Genomic DNA, 15724 nt, shown 5'->3' on the forward strand with positions numbered 1-15724 from the left:
TACCACTGAGTAACCCGATTATTACATCGCCTACAAACAATCTAAATCATATTAAAGATTATGTTTTTATACAATCTATAACACAACAGAAAATTAGCTATTTAAAACATTCTTTTGAAGAGGATTAATGTAAAAATTTATACTTATATATATATATAATTTTTAAAGCTGGGACATCTATCAACTATCAACGTTCTGTTTACTTAAAAACATTGTGAAAATAAACATCAAACAAACTTTCTCAGTTTTAGACAATTCAATTTAAATGCAGTCAAAGTAAAGTAGCAGACGATAACAAGAAGGTAAAAATTTACTCTTACAAACATTTAAAAAAAAAAAAAAGAAAGAAAGAAAGAAAAAAGAAATTAAAAAATTTTAATAATATCATCTGGAATTTTAAAAGAAAAATAGCTTTTCATATAGTATTAATAAATATTTATTATGCATGATTGAGGGAAAAAATTTCATATAATTAATTCTCCCTAAAAATTTATTTGAAATTTATGGTTAAAAATAGCTGTGGCAATTCACTGTAACAAAAATCCATAAATCACATTTGGCATTATTATTGCTCAAAAGATGCCAAGTTTCAAAACATGAAAATATGTAAATTCTTGTATATCTTAGATAATTTTGAATAAAAAACTCTAATTTTTTTCTGTTAGAACAATACCTTTTTTAAGATAATGGTAAAAATTTTATGCGTTGCAATTCAATTTTTTTCAAAAAATTTATAAAAATTATTTAAAAATAGAAAGTTAAAAAATAAAACACAAAAAATAGGTGAATTTTTTTTGGAATGAACCTAAATTTCGAAATGTGAAAGTAAAAAATCAAAAAATAATAAAAAAGATATATTAATAAATATATGCCAAATTCAATTAACATTGATGAGCTAAAATTTTGAGAGCTAATTTTTCAAAAACTACTCGTACGATTTTTTACAAAACTTGGCAATCTGGCATAATTTGAGTCGTAGAACCGAAATATGTAAAAAAATTGGTATGTTATTACAGAAAAAATCCGATTTTGTGTCAAAAGACCTATGTTAGAATAGTACTATATATAAATCTAATATATATCCTAAGTCGCGCTTTCGAAACATGAAAAACAGCCCAGTAGAACGGTAGATACAGAGTCTTTTTTTTTTTCCGCAGTGTACATTCAATCCATACGCGTGTAACAATATGTTAGCTTCATAATTAGTGTTCAATGAAGAGTAACTCCTCCAAATTACAATATACAGCTTCAGTAGCTGAAATCATCAAAACCACAGTAACTGCAGCCAAAGCTGTTAGAATGAACATATATGCTGTATTTTAGCTTTAAATAAAAATGGATGCCGGACCCTCCAAAAGCGTATGACTTTGGATGTCTGAACATTAAAAAGGTTCAATAAATGCATTTTTGTTCTTTTTAAAGACACAGCAGTGTTTTTTTTTTCATTAAAAAAAATCTGCGAGTTGCACAAACTCAGCATTCATGCAATTCAGCATGGTACCCTGGCCAAAACAGATACGCGTTACATGCATACATGAGTTGGTACAACATCACGGGTTGTCACATAACCATTCTGACAACATACTGCTTTGCCTCATAGATACTTTTTTCGAGACTTTGGCGAAGGTGTGGATAATCAGAACGTACCAAAATTTCCTGTACATTTTTAAATCCACATCCAGTCAAAGAAAGGACACTATAACGTTAAATTTGTTACATATGTTAATTCCACAAACAGGGGCTTTGGACTTTTCTTAACATGTCTGAGTGTGTTATAATATTTTTTGCTTGATGCTTTCATTCATTATTCAAAATGAAAATGCAATCACATGAATTGCATTCCCTGATGTATGACGATGCAAATGAAGCCAAGATTCAAAATTATTGATTTAAAATTTACGAATTAATATCCATTCATATTCATAAAAACATACTCTCTTGAAACCATACCTTTGCAAAAATGGTTTCTGCAAACACTTTGTTTACTTGAATTAAAACACAATGAATTTTTCTTGCATTATCTTTATTTGCATTACCTTCATTAAACTAATGTACAATAAATTTTAATCCAACATAACTCATTTAAAATTTGACACACAAATAATTTATTAATGATGGAGTAAATGACAAAATTAACACATTTATAAGAATATACAAACATGTAATGTGATCAACTACAAAAGGGACCAATGGAAACATCGAATGGAAAGAAATGCTTCACTAGTATCATTCGCCTTGTGAAGGTCGCATCTAAGCCCACAAGCATACTGACTGGACTTGAAAGATCTGGAAAAGGGAAAGTTGGCCCTAAAAACTAAAATTTTTATTATGCCATTCAACAGGCATATATATGTTTCACATCAATAACCTAAGGTTTCAGACCCTGTGTACAATGTAAATGTATAAACCAGTAAGAATAGTTATTATGGTGCAGAAATACTTCTGTTGGCATGCAAAGGGTCAGCTACTATTTACATATTGACATTAACATCTGATATACATCCTTGAAATATTAGAGGACCATGTACACCCCATAACATAACTTTTTAGGTACTTGCATACCAAATTTTTAGATACTCACAATGACCTTAGTAGAAATCAACAGATTTTCAGCAGTGGCTACTTTCTGGTAACCATGTGCATAACAATTTTTCAGGCAGCCCTGCACACAATTATCAGTTTGAAAAAGCAATGCCATCATTTTATCATGATCTGTTTTATTACAACCCCTCACAATTTTTAAGGAAAAATTATTTTTGGTCTCAATTTTAAAGTACTCACTTGAGAGATTTGCCTGTAATAGAAGAAAAGTGTAGGAAGATTCCAAAAGGAATAAAATTGTTTCCCACAAAATTTAAAGGTTCAAATTCACATTTGATGGCATTATATTATGTAAAACAACCTTTTTAAAATGGAATATGAAAAATTGTAATGAACATGTCAGAATTTGAACAATCATCGGTTTTCACTGCAGCAGTCAGACTTGCTACTGACCGTACTGCTGAAGAGAAGAATTAACAAGCATTTAATTCTGCAACAAAGAGTTAGATATGGTTTTGACAGACTGGAATAATTATGTGTGAAAGATTGCACTCTTGATAAAAAGTTGAAGAATAGAATGCAGTTGCAAAATTGTACAGTTGGTAAATAGATAAAGTCTGTTTACAAAAGAAAACACAATGCTAAGTATGCTTTCCTGCTGCAGTAGAATTTGGGAGGAATTTTGTCAAGAAATAAAAGGAATGTTCTTGGTTACAGTTCCTAAGAGAAGTACAACTATATTAATGGAGAAAAGAAACAAAAGCTAGCATCGGCTATTATGATTGCTAAGCTGGCTATAAAACTGAAGAGCTAGAACAAGGTGGAATTAGGCACAAAGTAATTGATCATACATACAACTTTGTTATCTTAACCAAACTCTGCATGCATACATATCTAGAAAAAATGTTTAGACATATAAAATGGTATAACAAGAAGCACAGGGGAACAGCCCATCACCACCTGGAATCATAATTTGTGGAATTTATAAGGGGCCAAAATCAGACCACTAAAGGAAAGAAATGCCTTAAATCTGTTCTTAAAGCAAATGCTAGAAGAATCAGAACATAAAACCATAAGACCAAAAAAAAAAAAAAAACCTTCACCATTCAAAAAAAAAAAAAAGTTTGTAAGTATGTTTATAAATTGCGTTTGGAGCTAAATACCTATTGTATGCAACATTTTGAACATATGAAAAAATCTTTTGCATAAGTTATTATTCTTCTTCTATAAAAATTACCAAACTGTACCAAGGAAGAAGCGGTAATACAGCGATTTCCAACATGTTACCTTTCATATACACCTTATTGAGAATGTCATTAAAGAATATCCCTAACCTTCCCCTTAAGCACGTTGATGCTCTTTCATTTTCTCGAAATATACACTGGTCATCAAAATTAAAGGATAATGAGGAAAAAATGTGCTCCTTAAGTTAATGTTGAAACCAGTACCCAATGCTGTAATTATTTACGTGAATTAAATACAACTGAACACAAAACATATGCTAGTGTCAGAAATATGAAAATTCAGTAATTGACAATGCGGGATGCATATTGGAGTTTCGGTCTGCAGAGCTGTTTAAAATGAACGTGGTTTCTGTGAGTGATCAGCATTCAGTAGTTATGGCTCAAAAATATCATATAAGTGGTGAATAATTAGCAGAATCTGGGGAAGTCAAACACAAAATCAAGGAAGATCAACAATATGGAGCCACTTTTTAAGCACTGAATTAGCTGATAGACAGCCCAGTCAAGGGTAACCAAGAGCAACAACTGCATCAGAAGATAGTTTTCTGCCATTGTCAGCTCAAAGAAACTACAAAACGGCTACAAGAGATTGGATTGGAACTTGATTGGAACTATAGGAACTTGAATTAGCTGTTCTATTGCTGCATAAAGGCTTAATGAGGTTGGCCTGTATGTGAGAAAACCAATGGTTTGTGTCACACTTACTCCAGCTTCCAGATGGCCATGTTTAAACTAGTGCCATCATCATGTTCAAAGGAATTCAGATGACTTCATTCCAAGCCATTGCTTAGTGGCGAATCCAGATATAGTCGGAACAGTGATTCTATACGTGTTTTGATATGGAGAGATAAAGGAACATTCAACTTGCCTTCTTTTGCCCATGAAATATCTCATTTCCATAACTGCAGTTTAATAGTTTGGGAAGGAATCATAACAAATGGCCACAACAAGCTACATATATTTCAAGGAGGTTCTGTAACTCCTCAGAGCTATGTGGATGAGGTATTGGAATCCCAAGTTAGACTGTTTAGGGGAGCTGTTTGCTAATGGATGACAATGCTTGGCCTCACCAAGCATATGTATTGTAAGAATACTTCCAAACAGAAATTATATCACTCAAATGGATTGGCCACCTTACACACGTGGACTTGAACCCGAATGAGCATGTGTGTGATGCTTTACGGCACTGAATTTCTGCGGGTCAAATTCTTCCCTGGATCCTCCATGAGCTGAAAAGTGCATTTTTAGACAGTGGCGTGCAACTCCACAAGACTTGATCAACCTGTTTTTCTTCTTTTTCTTTTCTCCCTCCCCTTTTTAAATACCTGTTTCCTAAGAATCTAACCTTCTGAATTTTGAAAATGCTTTGAAAGCAGTTATGAAACTGTTCAGTAATCTTAACTGAGTTTTATTTATTTTTGAAAAAATATTGATAATTACGTAAATCCCAAAAAAACACCAAAACATTTGACCAGTTACAAAAAATTTGTTGAAGATGCCAAAACAGAATTATTACCACTACTTCCTTATTAATACAGACCCCATTTAAAACAATAGGCTGGCACCAGGATTTTCACCAAGTTCATGTTTACCTCTCTACTGTGATGTTTTAATGATTGCTTTTAATATCATCCCAATAAACTCTGCAAAGAAGATTCGTGATGATGGCGAACCATGTCCAACTAATGTTTATTCAGCAACTTCGCAAAATGCAACAGTTTTTCGACATTTTGTGCATGAGTAGCTGTTGTTGGATGGATGAAACGAAATTTATGGTTCACACTAAAATGTCTTTAACCTGCTTTTCGCAGTTCCTCTGCTGTCTATGTTTTCCAACAATCTGAATACCCATTATTCCATAATCGGCAATTTTTGCCATGAGTATGGTTGCCTCTATCTGGAGCCTGATAAAGAAAGAATTCACCTGTTTCTCAGCATAACTCATCAAATATAGATTTTTGTAGAAGAACCCTGCCTGCTTTCTTTTTCCCCAATACAAAGAGTTTTGTTTATGGACGTTTCTTTTTCCCCAGTACAAAGAGTTTTGTTCCTGAAAAATGAAAAAAATAAAAATGTCACATATTTTTTTCAGGAATGCCTATTCATTTATTTGGTTCTCAGATTAGATGTACAGAATGCACCTCCTCATAAAATCTTTCCAGTCAATAGTTGTACTTCTATAATGACTGGGCTGCTTCTCCCACTACTTAATCAATGAAAGTTCACGTGCTCAACAGTAAATAAATTTCTCATGCTGTGCTTTTAAATGTTTTCATTGATATGTAGTTTTATTTAATAGCCATTTTCACATATTCAAATTCACATTCAAATTCAAATTTCACATATTCATAAATGTGTCGTCCTTGGAAGAAAGGTATACTGTCTTCCTTGATTCTTGATAAATCAAAAATTTTTAATATTAAAAAAGAAAAGAAAGAAAATATGCTAAACAGTGGAGTACACTAATAATATTCTCATAACAAAAAAATCATAAGTGATTGTAAACTGCCAACATTTATATGAAAAAGAAACTGCTAGTCATTTGATGACGGTTTGTATTATATATCAAGTTATCAGCAATCTTGGTGCCATTTACAAAACAGAGGCCAAAATAATAAGGAAGTATCATATTTTTTGTCCTATGCAAAGATCTTCTTTATGAATGTTTTCTATTTTTGTATAATAAAACACTTTGTATTTTAGAACTTTAACAGCACACATTTAAAATAAAAACTTCACATCAAATTGGTTTGTGCATCACAATTTTAAGAAAGAGTGCTATATAACACTTGATATTCACTTAATACTGAAAATATTGTTAGCCACCAATCCCTATGGCTGCGGCAGAAAAGAAAAGACTGGCTATATACGATGTATAGGGAATCAAGTAATGTGACAGATGTGAATGGCAACAGTTACAACTTCTGAACACATTTTAATCAGCAACAATCACGTCAGAAATAGTCAAAAATGCTTTTCCTTTTATCCAATGTCAGTTTTTATTACAACACTTTGTTATTTTACACATTACTAATCATTTTTTCACATATCCCAGACTAAGCCATGTACACTCAGGAGTATGCACAGTACAGGTTAGGAACCACTGTGCTAATACCACATGTACCTTTTTTTCTGTTAAATGCATCTGGCATATGCCAGAGCATCAATGAGCAGTGCAACTGTGAAAGGAACTGGCAAAACATTCCCCAGTGATGCACTATACCAGTGCTCCGCAACCGGTGTGCCGTGTGCCATGAGTAGGATATAGGTGTGCCGCAATCAAATACATGTATTTGACATTTTGCAATTTTTTATCATGTATTTAATACACAATGACAATTTTTTTTCCTTAATAATGTCTATTTTAAATGTTTTTATATATTTCACTGTTGTGTGTGTGATTGTAAGTGTGTCAGCATTTGAATTTTTTTGGCACTTCCTTGATAACTCGGAACTCTTTGGTGTGCCACAAAATTCCAGAAAGATTTTTTGTGCATCGCAGGTGAGAAAAGGTTGCGGAGCACTGCACTATACTATATAGTGGCCCGGCAAGTCTTTGGATTTTAATCCAGCTGAGCACCTTAGTAATGCTTTACCTTCTTGCATCAACTTTCAACACCTCATTATAAAACGATCACCCAAGAAAAGTTTACCTCATCATAAAACTATCACCCAAGAAAAGTTTATGTAGTTGCTTGCTGACAACATTCTAGCCGTACAAATCGTCTGTATTTACTCAGAATGACAGAACATTCATTTTACATCCTATCCTTCAAATATCAGTAAACGTTTTGTTAAGTAATGTTTTTGGTTTCAAATAATAAAGCTATTAAGATTGGGATTGAATTTCTGAAATTTGTAATGAATATATATAAAAGGCATAAAAAATTGCTAAGACAAATTTGCAATTATCTGAAACTAGTTGATTTTTTTTTTTTTTTTTTTTAATTCCCACACCATGAAGTACTTACATTCTAATTTGCAACAACACTGAATACAGAAGAAAACTTGTTTGGCACCCTCTCACCCCCAAAAAAGTATCATAAAATATATAATATCATAAAGTAGAGATTATAAACTCTTACAAAAAACTTACATTTCTGACTGCAATTTGAAGATGTCTGATTGTCAGTTTTCATATTCTTAAAATTGTTATTGTCCTCCACTAAATGCAAAGCCTGAAGCTCCATATCAAACTGCTCTTCATCCATTGTGCCAATGTCACAGATGTCTTTTAATAAGAAACCAAAGCCTAAGCAAAGAAACAATGCCCTTGCATCACAGAAAATACTGTTTGTTATATTAACAAATGAAATATTTCTTAAAGGACAAGATACTTAACACTTTACTGACCGATTGGCAATTAATCAGCTTTTTATCACCAATGCCTACCGACCGATCGCCTCTTAATCGGCCTTTTTATCTCCAACGCCTACCGACCGACAGCCTATTAATCAGATTTTTTCGCCAACACCTACCAACCGATAGCCTATTACTCTCTTTTTTCTCGGGGCTACTTAAAAATAGTCTATCAATCGGTAGCCATGGCGATAAACAACTGCTATTTACTATATCATCTGCATTTTATTATTAGTATTGAGGTACATTGCTCACTTGCGTTCAGTGCTTTGCTTCGTAAACTCCCATATTTTCACAGCATTTTTTAAAAATTTACTGTTCCGGTGAGCAAAAAAAAAAAGATACTGGAGAGTTTTATTTAGACGATTTATCAGATTGTCCTGACAGTTATTAAGGAAGTAATAGTAGTGACGAAAGTGATGGCAGCGAGAATCTGCCGCTGGGCGGCCGGTCAGACATGCGTATGCTGTTGAACCACTAACAGTCAGTAAAGTGTTAACATGGAGGTAATTTAATTCTAATGCTGACATTTCAGTATTTTAAAATTAAATAACTCTAACAAAAACATGCACTAAAACTCTTCTAAATGATGGATTAAACTAAATAACAAGAATAGTAAAAGTACAACAGCTAAAATCCAGCTATCTCTTCAGAGGTTTTATGAAAGACATAAGAATAATTACTACTTAAATGCTGAAAAATGAAAAACTTAATGAGAAGTTATATTTCACAGACAGAAAAATTAATTACCTTGCTTTAAGAACAAGTAATTCTGTACATTAATAAAAGAATAAATATTATATTACATCTATTCAACATAATGTGCTCGATACAAGATTATACTTTAAGCTATTATTAAAAAAATAATAATCAATATTATCATTAAGGGAAACATGCTTATAACTAATTATGCTTTAAATTTTTATAGCATCTGATTTAGAAATCTGTGCAAATTATTAGAAAATAAAAATATTATTATAGCAAATAAATTATTACTTAAAAGTTAGTTACATTATAATTAATAATTAATGTTGCATTATAAACTACTAGAAATACTGTTCAAAAAATTTATTAATAATAAAAAGTAGTAGTTTCTACATTACAAAATTTGGGATACTCAAATTTACATAAACTTACTTTTCAAGCTTATGTTTTCACAAAAATATTTTCAAAGATAGCAGTCTTTGAATCCTATAGCCCACCAACAGAAATCGCTAGACAAAACAAAACAGAAAAATTGGTGTTACATACATCTGGAACAATTTTCTTTAAATTTATAATAAGAAGAAGAACATCTATCTTGAAAATAACCTCATCGGCACACATACTATTTAATTTTTAATACTCTGAGAATGTTCCATACAATTACATAGATCAGGAATCAGGATGAAAAGCATGCATTCTTTTAAAATGTATTTAATGTTTATGTAATCTTTCCCTTCTAATGCCATCAAATCCATTTCAATTTAATGAAGCTGATTCAATATTAACTCTGAATGAAGTTAATGAAAACTGAATGCTAGACTCATAACTAAGTGATTTTCCATTTTCACACATTTCATACTTAAACTTAAAAGTGGATTTTTATACATAATTCACTAACTAACAATCAAATCCCCCCAACGAACATGATATAACTTGGCAGCTGATACACTCTTATTCTTAATTTCACATATCTATTATAACATACTGAATACTTCACAGCTTTTTAGCTATGTTCACAATCATCACACCCTTTTCTCTTTCAGTGATTTGAATAATACTTCTTTAACAGAAAATCACTTGAAGGCTAGGTTTGTATTATAATTTTTCATATTTAATAACTCAATCAGCAGATGCAAGTATCCAGTACTTTAGTTACTTCTAGAAATATTTTTTCAAAATTTTCAACTGAAATGTTGTTAACAGCACACAGCGATTCTTGTTGACTGAATCTTTGCAACTGCAATGGGAGCAAAAGGTCTCTTCCCCCCCCTCCCCCCCTTTTTTTTAAAGAATGATCCATTCACTGCAATTTTAAAAAAATGGTCAGACAAGTTTAGAACAGCAGAAAAGGTAACATAAAAAAGCACTTGGTTTTTAGCCAAGAACTGCTGTTATGCTCAAAACTATGACACTGCCATGATGTAAGAATTAATTCCAGAGCAACAGTCTAACATAACACATCAACTGGAAATTTTCAAGAAACTGGATTTTGTGGCTAATTTCTTCAATATTTCATAGTTCTGCTTATGAAAAAATGACCAAAATATAGTTCATTTTCAATGCATACTTCACTCCCTTTGAGCTCATAAGACCATATAGTGCATTAGCTAGTTTAAGTAACAAAATGCTTAAAAGAGCATTTTCTTAAGATGAGGATGTGAAAAATATCACGCCTGCAGTGCTGAACAGGATGTTTATAAGATAGTCTCCATTTAATATTTTTAGAAAAGTGTAATTTAATGCAAAGGATTCAAATTTCAAAAGATGAAATACAGAGGCCAAAAAATCATCAGGATCTAAATAAGAGAATCAATCTCAAATGTCTTAAATCAACCTATGTAACCACAAAAACATATTTGCATCAAAATATATCATACTATGAAGGCAATACAAAGAAATAATTTATCTGAATTCTTCGAACAACTGAAATCAAAAATGCATCCTGTCAACAGGACTAAGTGAAGGAAGCGCTAAAAGCAAAATATTCAGTACTGAAAAAATAGAGATGGAACAATATCCTATAGTTATAAAAACCCTTCATTTATTTTTTAATTTTGAAAAGAACCCTGTTATTTTCCTAGTACCTCAGAGAAGTCAGATAAGTAAGTCAGATATCTATCTGTCAAACCCTGAAGTGTAAGGTTATATAGGCTTCAAATCCTTGAAGTGTATCTCGGAATCCTTGAATGTAAATAATATGGTTCTTTCATAAATTTAAAAATAAATGAATGATATTCTTAAAATATTTTTTTATGCAGAATTTTCAGAAAAGTATTTTACAAAAAAATATATTACTTCATATTCAGCTATAACTTGGTATCAAACTGAAATTATAACTTCAGTTCTTAATTTTAAAGTAAGAATCGATCTAAGACATACTCTATACTCCTTTGAATAAACAAAAAGAGAATCAATTAGTCATGCACATATTTTTTAATTAAAAAAATTTAACTTAGATCAGCATTCATTTCATAGGAAAGCTCTATGCATTTTAAGAGAATGTGAATTTCTCGTCTTCAAGAAGCAAATCTTCAAATAGAAAATTCATTCATTTAAAAAAGATGATTTATGTCAGATTTCTCTCACAACTGTTAGGGAATTTCTATAAAATTTCCTTACAAATTTTCTATAAAAAATACTTCAGAGATTTTCTACAACATCTATCTAAAACTAAAGCAGACATCATCTCTATACATGTTAGTCCAGCAGATGTTGCAGTATTAACCCTTCCCCCCAAAAAAAAATCTTTTACATACTAATAAATGATTCTGAAGTACAGAAACATAATTAGATTTAGGTATGCCATGCATATTTCCTGGCTTTCTCACCTTCCATCGAAACAGAGAAGCTATGATTTTAATCGAATAAATGAATGATATTCAAGAGTTTTGGCATATCTTTTACTTAAATACCAAAAGCATAATTTAAATACAAAAAGTGTAACTTTTACTTAACACTAGAACGGCCATAGGGGTAATTTTGGCCCCTGAACACTTTTGACCGTTTATTACTTTTGTTTTATTGGAAGAAATCATTTGGAATTTTATGACTTTTTATAAATAGATAACAAATATTTGTAAAAAAAAAATTCAGCATTCTAGGTCTGTTAGTTTTTGAAATACTGGCATGCACTCCTAGAACGGCAGACGAGGGTCATTTTGACCCCTTTACTTTTATCCATCTTTCTGCTCGAGGTATTGTCCAATAACCCATGATAAACATTACCTGATAGGATTTTTCAATTGCATTCATACTATCTCCCAGAGGGATAAAAACCTGGGTGGTCTCACTACTTTGTAATGTTTACATAAGTTGTTCCTTCCTTTGCAATTATCGATTCCTTTGAAGAAAAAAAAGAAAGGTAGGTAGATGCAGGGTTTTTCATGCTTACATTTCTTTTCAGAAAAAGTTTATCATACGGAAGTATTTTCCTGTTTGTTAGTTCAGTTTACTTACTGCAGGTGATAACAGTTACGACAGATGTTTTCTTGGTAATCCCAAATCAGTATTTTAGTACATATGAATTCTGCCATCAAGTTCATTATCACCTTTCCTTTACACTGTGAGAATCATATGCTAAAATATATTCCCAATCGTTTTCTGATAGTCTGATATTTTTTCTACTTTTTTCAACTTTTACAAAATACGTCTAATAAACGAAAAAGTGGTCTTTCGGATAAAGAAATTTTTAAAATGTTGCAGGAGCTACCTGAAAATGAGTCTGACAGAGATGAAATCGATAATTGTTCTGTAGAAACTGAAGATGAATTCCAGACACAAACTATTAGTGAATCCGAGAACAGCGAAGTAAATGAAGAACTCAGCAGAAATAAACGGGCAAAAACAGATCAGGGTATTTGCAAAACTATTTTTACAGCTCCTGATAACACTATATGGAATGAAATAAATTCCAAAAATTCAGTTAAATGACCTGTACATTATTTTTTTCAATATTTTGGATCACGCAGCTTTGAATGCCTGGATAATTTATGAAAGTGTAACAGGAAACACTATTAACAGGAGAGATTTTCTACTAAAATTAGGAGAGGAGTTAAAAGTGGTTGGTACATATGGCTTCAAAAATCCTTCCTGAGTCTTCGGGAAAAACACATGAAAAGATAAAATAAAATATAAACAGATAAAAGTGGATATAAAGAGATTAAAATGTCAAGTACAGAGATGCAATGGAAACAAATCTCAAGAATATTGCACATCTTGTTCCACAGTTGTGTGCAGAAAATGCAGTGGAAAAATTGTTAAAAATTATTTTTGTGTCAACTGCATTAATTCTTAATACGTATGTGTAGTCTCTAATATTTTAAACATTAAATAGAATTGAAATGAAATGCTTTACACATTCCATTCAGCTACACATATAACAATATAGCTGAAACATCAGAGAACTTTTCTCATTTCTGGATTTAGAGAGTGAATCATCCTCCGAGTAAGTACATAAAAAAATATTATTATATAAATTGTGTTTTATTTTGGTTAACATTACTTTTAATTTGTGAAACCATTTATTTGAAATCAATTCTTATATCAAATTAATGAATTATTTGAGTAATTGTAGTATGATCCAATTGATCGCCATGTATTTGATACATTTATATTATTTTAAAAAGTCAATAAATTTATTATATGATATTAAATATAAATTATGAAATAAATATAAAGTACATATTTGTGCCAATCTATGGCATTTAAAATTGTTTTACCGTTGTTATTTCAGCACTTTCATCGAAGGGTTAAAATGACCCCTTACTGCCATTTCAGTAGGTAAGATTTTCTCACCGTTCTAGTGTTAAATACAAAAATAACTCCAAACACAACTAAAATAAAAACCAAAATCTACGAAGGCTTGAAAATAATTTTTTGGTTTTCAGAAAAAGATAATAAAATAATTTTATCAATGACATTTAATTACTAAATGTAAGTTGAAAGAAAACATGAAATTCTTTTTCTTTTCTTTATAATTCTTGGTCATATTGCCTGCTTAAAAATGTTAAAATTTTTACAGAATTTTAAATTAAAGATTCTAAAGGTGAGAAAATTTATAAATAACCACGGTTATGAATGAAAGTTTTATGACAATAAGCAATCAAATATTCAATTCATCACATCTACTTCAACATACTTAGCAAACCTTTTAGACGTGTTTATTAGATTTAACAATACATTCCTAATGAAACACATATTTGCTCTGATATACCTTCAACCATCTTTTGTGACAGCAAAATTAAGCTTCAACTCTAAATATTAAGAATACAAATCCTAAAAACAGAACATAAGATGTTTTAAGTACGAGTGTAGATCAGATTGCATTTATAGAAGTATTCTCTTAATGCAAACTCATGTAGCTTTAATTACAGCCTCTTTCAAAAGCTGCAACAAAAGCTGTAAATCAATATTCGAAAATGCATTTAAGTAATAAATGAATTTATTCTATGCATTTAAGCAATTAATGTCTGTTCAGAAACTAAAAGTCATCCTATTTGTACGATACTTAACAAAAGTTATATATCTTGACAATGGCATACCTGCCAACCTCTAAAGATAAAAATTCAGAAGATTTCTCCCCAAATTCAGAAGATTTCTTCAAAATTCAGAAGAACACGAAGAATTAATATCATGCTTTGATATTAAAAAAGTAACAATTTATACAAATAGAAAAAAGAAAATAAAAAATTTATTAGGAAACCTAAACAAGAACTTAATGTTACACAAAAAAAAATTATTGCAATGAATTTAGAGTGCATTTTTTGGCTTTAGCCAAAAATTCTTTGGAAAATTTCCTGTCATAACAATTAGTTTCCTCATAACATTTAGCAATTAAAATGTTTTCTAGAGTTTTTGGTGAAATTGAAGAATGAAACATAGTTTTGTTTTTCTTCACAACACTGAAGACTCTCTCGCACTCAGCATTACTGTGTGGAATTACGAGAATAGCACATAAAACTCTTGCCATTCTATCACATTTTGGTGTTCCATCAGCTCTTTTTATTCTTTTTAAGGTACCAACCAGGACATCAAGTCTATCTTCTCCAGAACTGGCAAAGTCTTCAAACTGTGCAGCAGAAAATTGGTTCTGTAGTTCATCTAAAGCATCATTATGGCATTCATTTTCTTTAATCGTTAACTAAAATGGAAATTTATCAATAAAAAAAAAAAAAAAATCTTTTCAAAAGAGGAATTTTCAATTTGTTTCAAATTTGCCTTCACTTCAGCATTTAAAAGAACTTCATTTTGCAAAGGAAACTTCCTTACAATGTCCTTACAACTTCCTTACAGGCTGAGGAAAAGTACTTTCTAACACATTGAAAAAATTCTTTTTTCTCGTGATCTTTCAAAGAATTTACAAGTTCCCTGGTTTGATTTCCAATTATAAGATCATTGTCATCCTTTTGATTTGCCAAACTATTATAGGCAACATGAATCAACACACTGTTTTTCACAACGGACGGTTTTACAAACTTAGTATAAAGTTCTTTCAAAAGATCATTAAGAATTTGGATAAGCAGGGGAGATTTTGACGAAGCTGATTGTAGAAGGGTATTTACACTTTCAAAAATCTTAATGGTACTTAACACAAAACTACAATATGCTTTGTTCAAATCTGAAGAAAGAAGATAGAAAATCTTTTCCCGGATAATAGAAGACTGTTTCTTCTTCCCTTCAACTTCTTTAACAAAGTTGACCTTTGAGGAGTCTTCTAAGCATTTTCTTTTTAAAGGGTTTGATTCTGTGTGTTGGCTTTTCCCTTTTAAAGCATTTTGATTAGAAGTTGGTTTTCAGAATCTTATATGCTGACAAATTTGATGGGATCTGTGGTTTCGTTTTGGTCTCTTTGTGGAAATATTTTAGCAACGCATTCC

At 31.0% G+C, this 15724-nt stretch overlaps 1 protein-coding gene across 4 annotated transcripts in view; it reads right to left on the reverse strand.

Annotated features, from left to right (window-relative positions):
- LOC118201003 (eukaryotic elongation factor 2 kinase-like) overlaps window positions 1-15724 on the reverse strand; it is an 80812-nt gene that overhangs the window by 49240 nt on the left and 15848 nt on the right. For all 4 annotated transcript variants that reach the window (XM_085818905.1, XM_085818902.1, XM_085818904.1 and 1 more), the window contains exons 2-3: window positions 9282-9358; window positions 7882-8037 (exon numbers count right to left, since the gene is read on the reverse strand). In XM_085818905.1, coding sequence (XP_085675031.1) covers window positions 7882-7996 — 115 coding nt within the window. In that variant the 5' untranslated portion in view covers window positions 7997-8037; window positions 9282-9358. The remainder of the gene's footprint in view (window positions 1-7881; window positions 8038-9281; window positions 9359-15724) is intronic.

Source organism: Stegodyphus dumicola, chromosome 6, assembly GCF_044657685.1.
Source record: "Stegodyphus dumicola isolate Sdum_Otavi_A_Nest chromosome 6, ASM4465768v1".
NCBI classification, from domain to species: Eukaryota; Metazoa; Arthropoda; class Arachnida; order Araneae; family Eresidae; genus Stegodyphus; species Stegodyphus dumicola.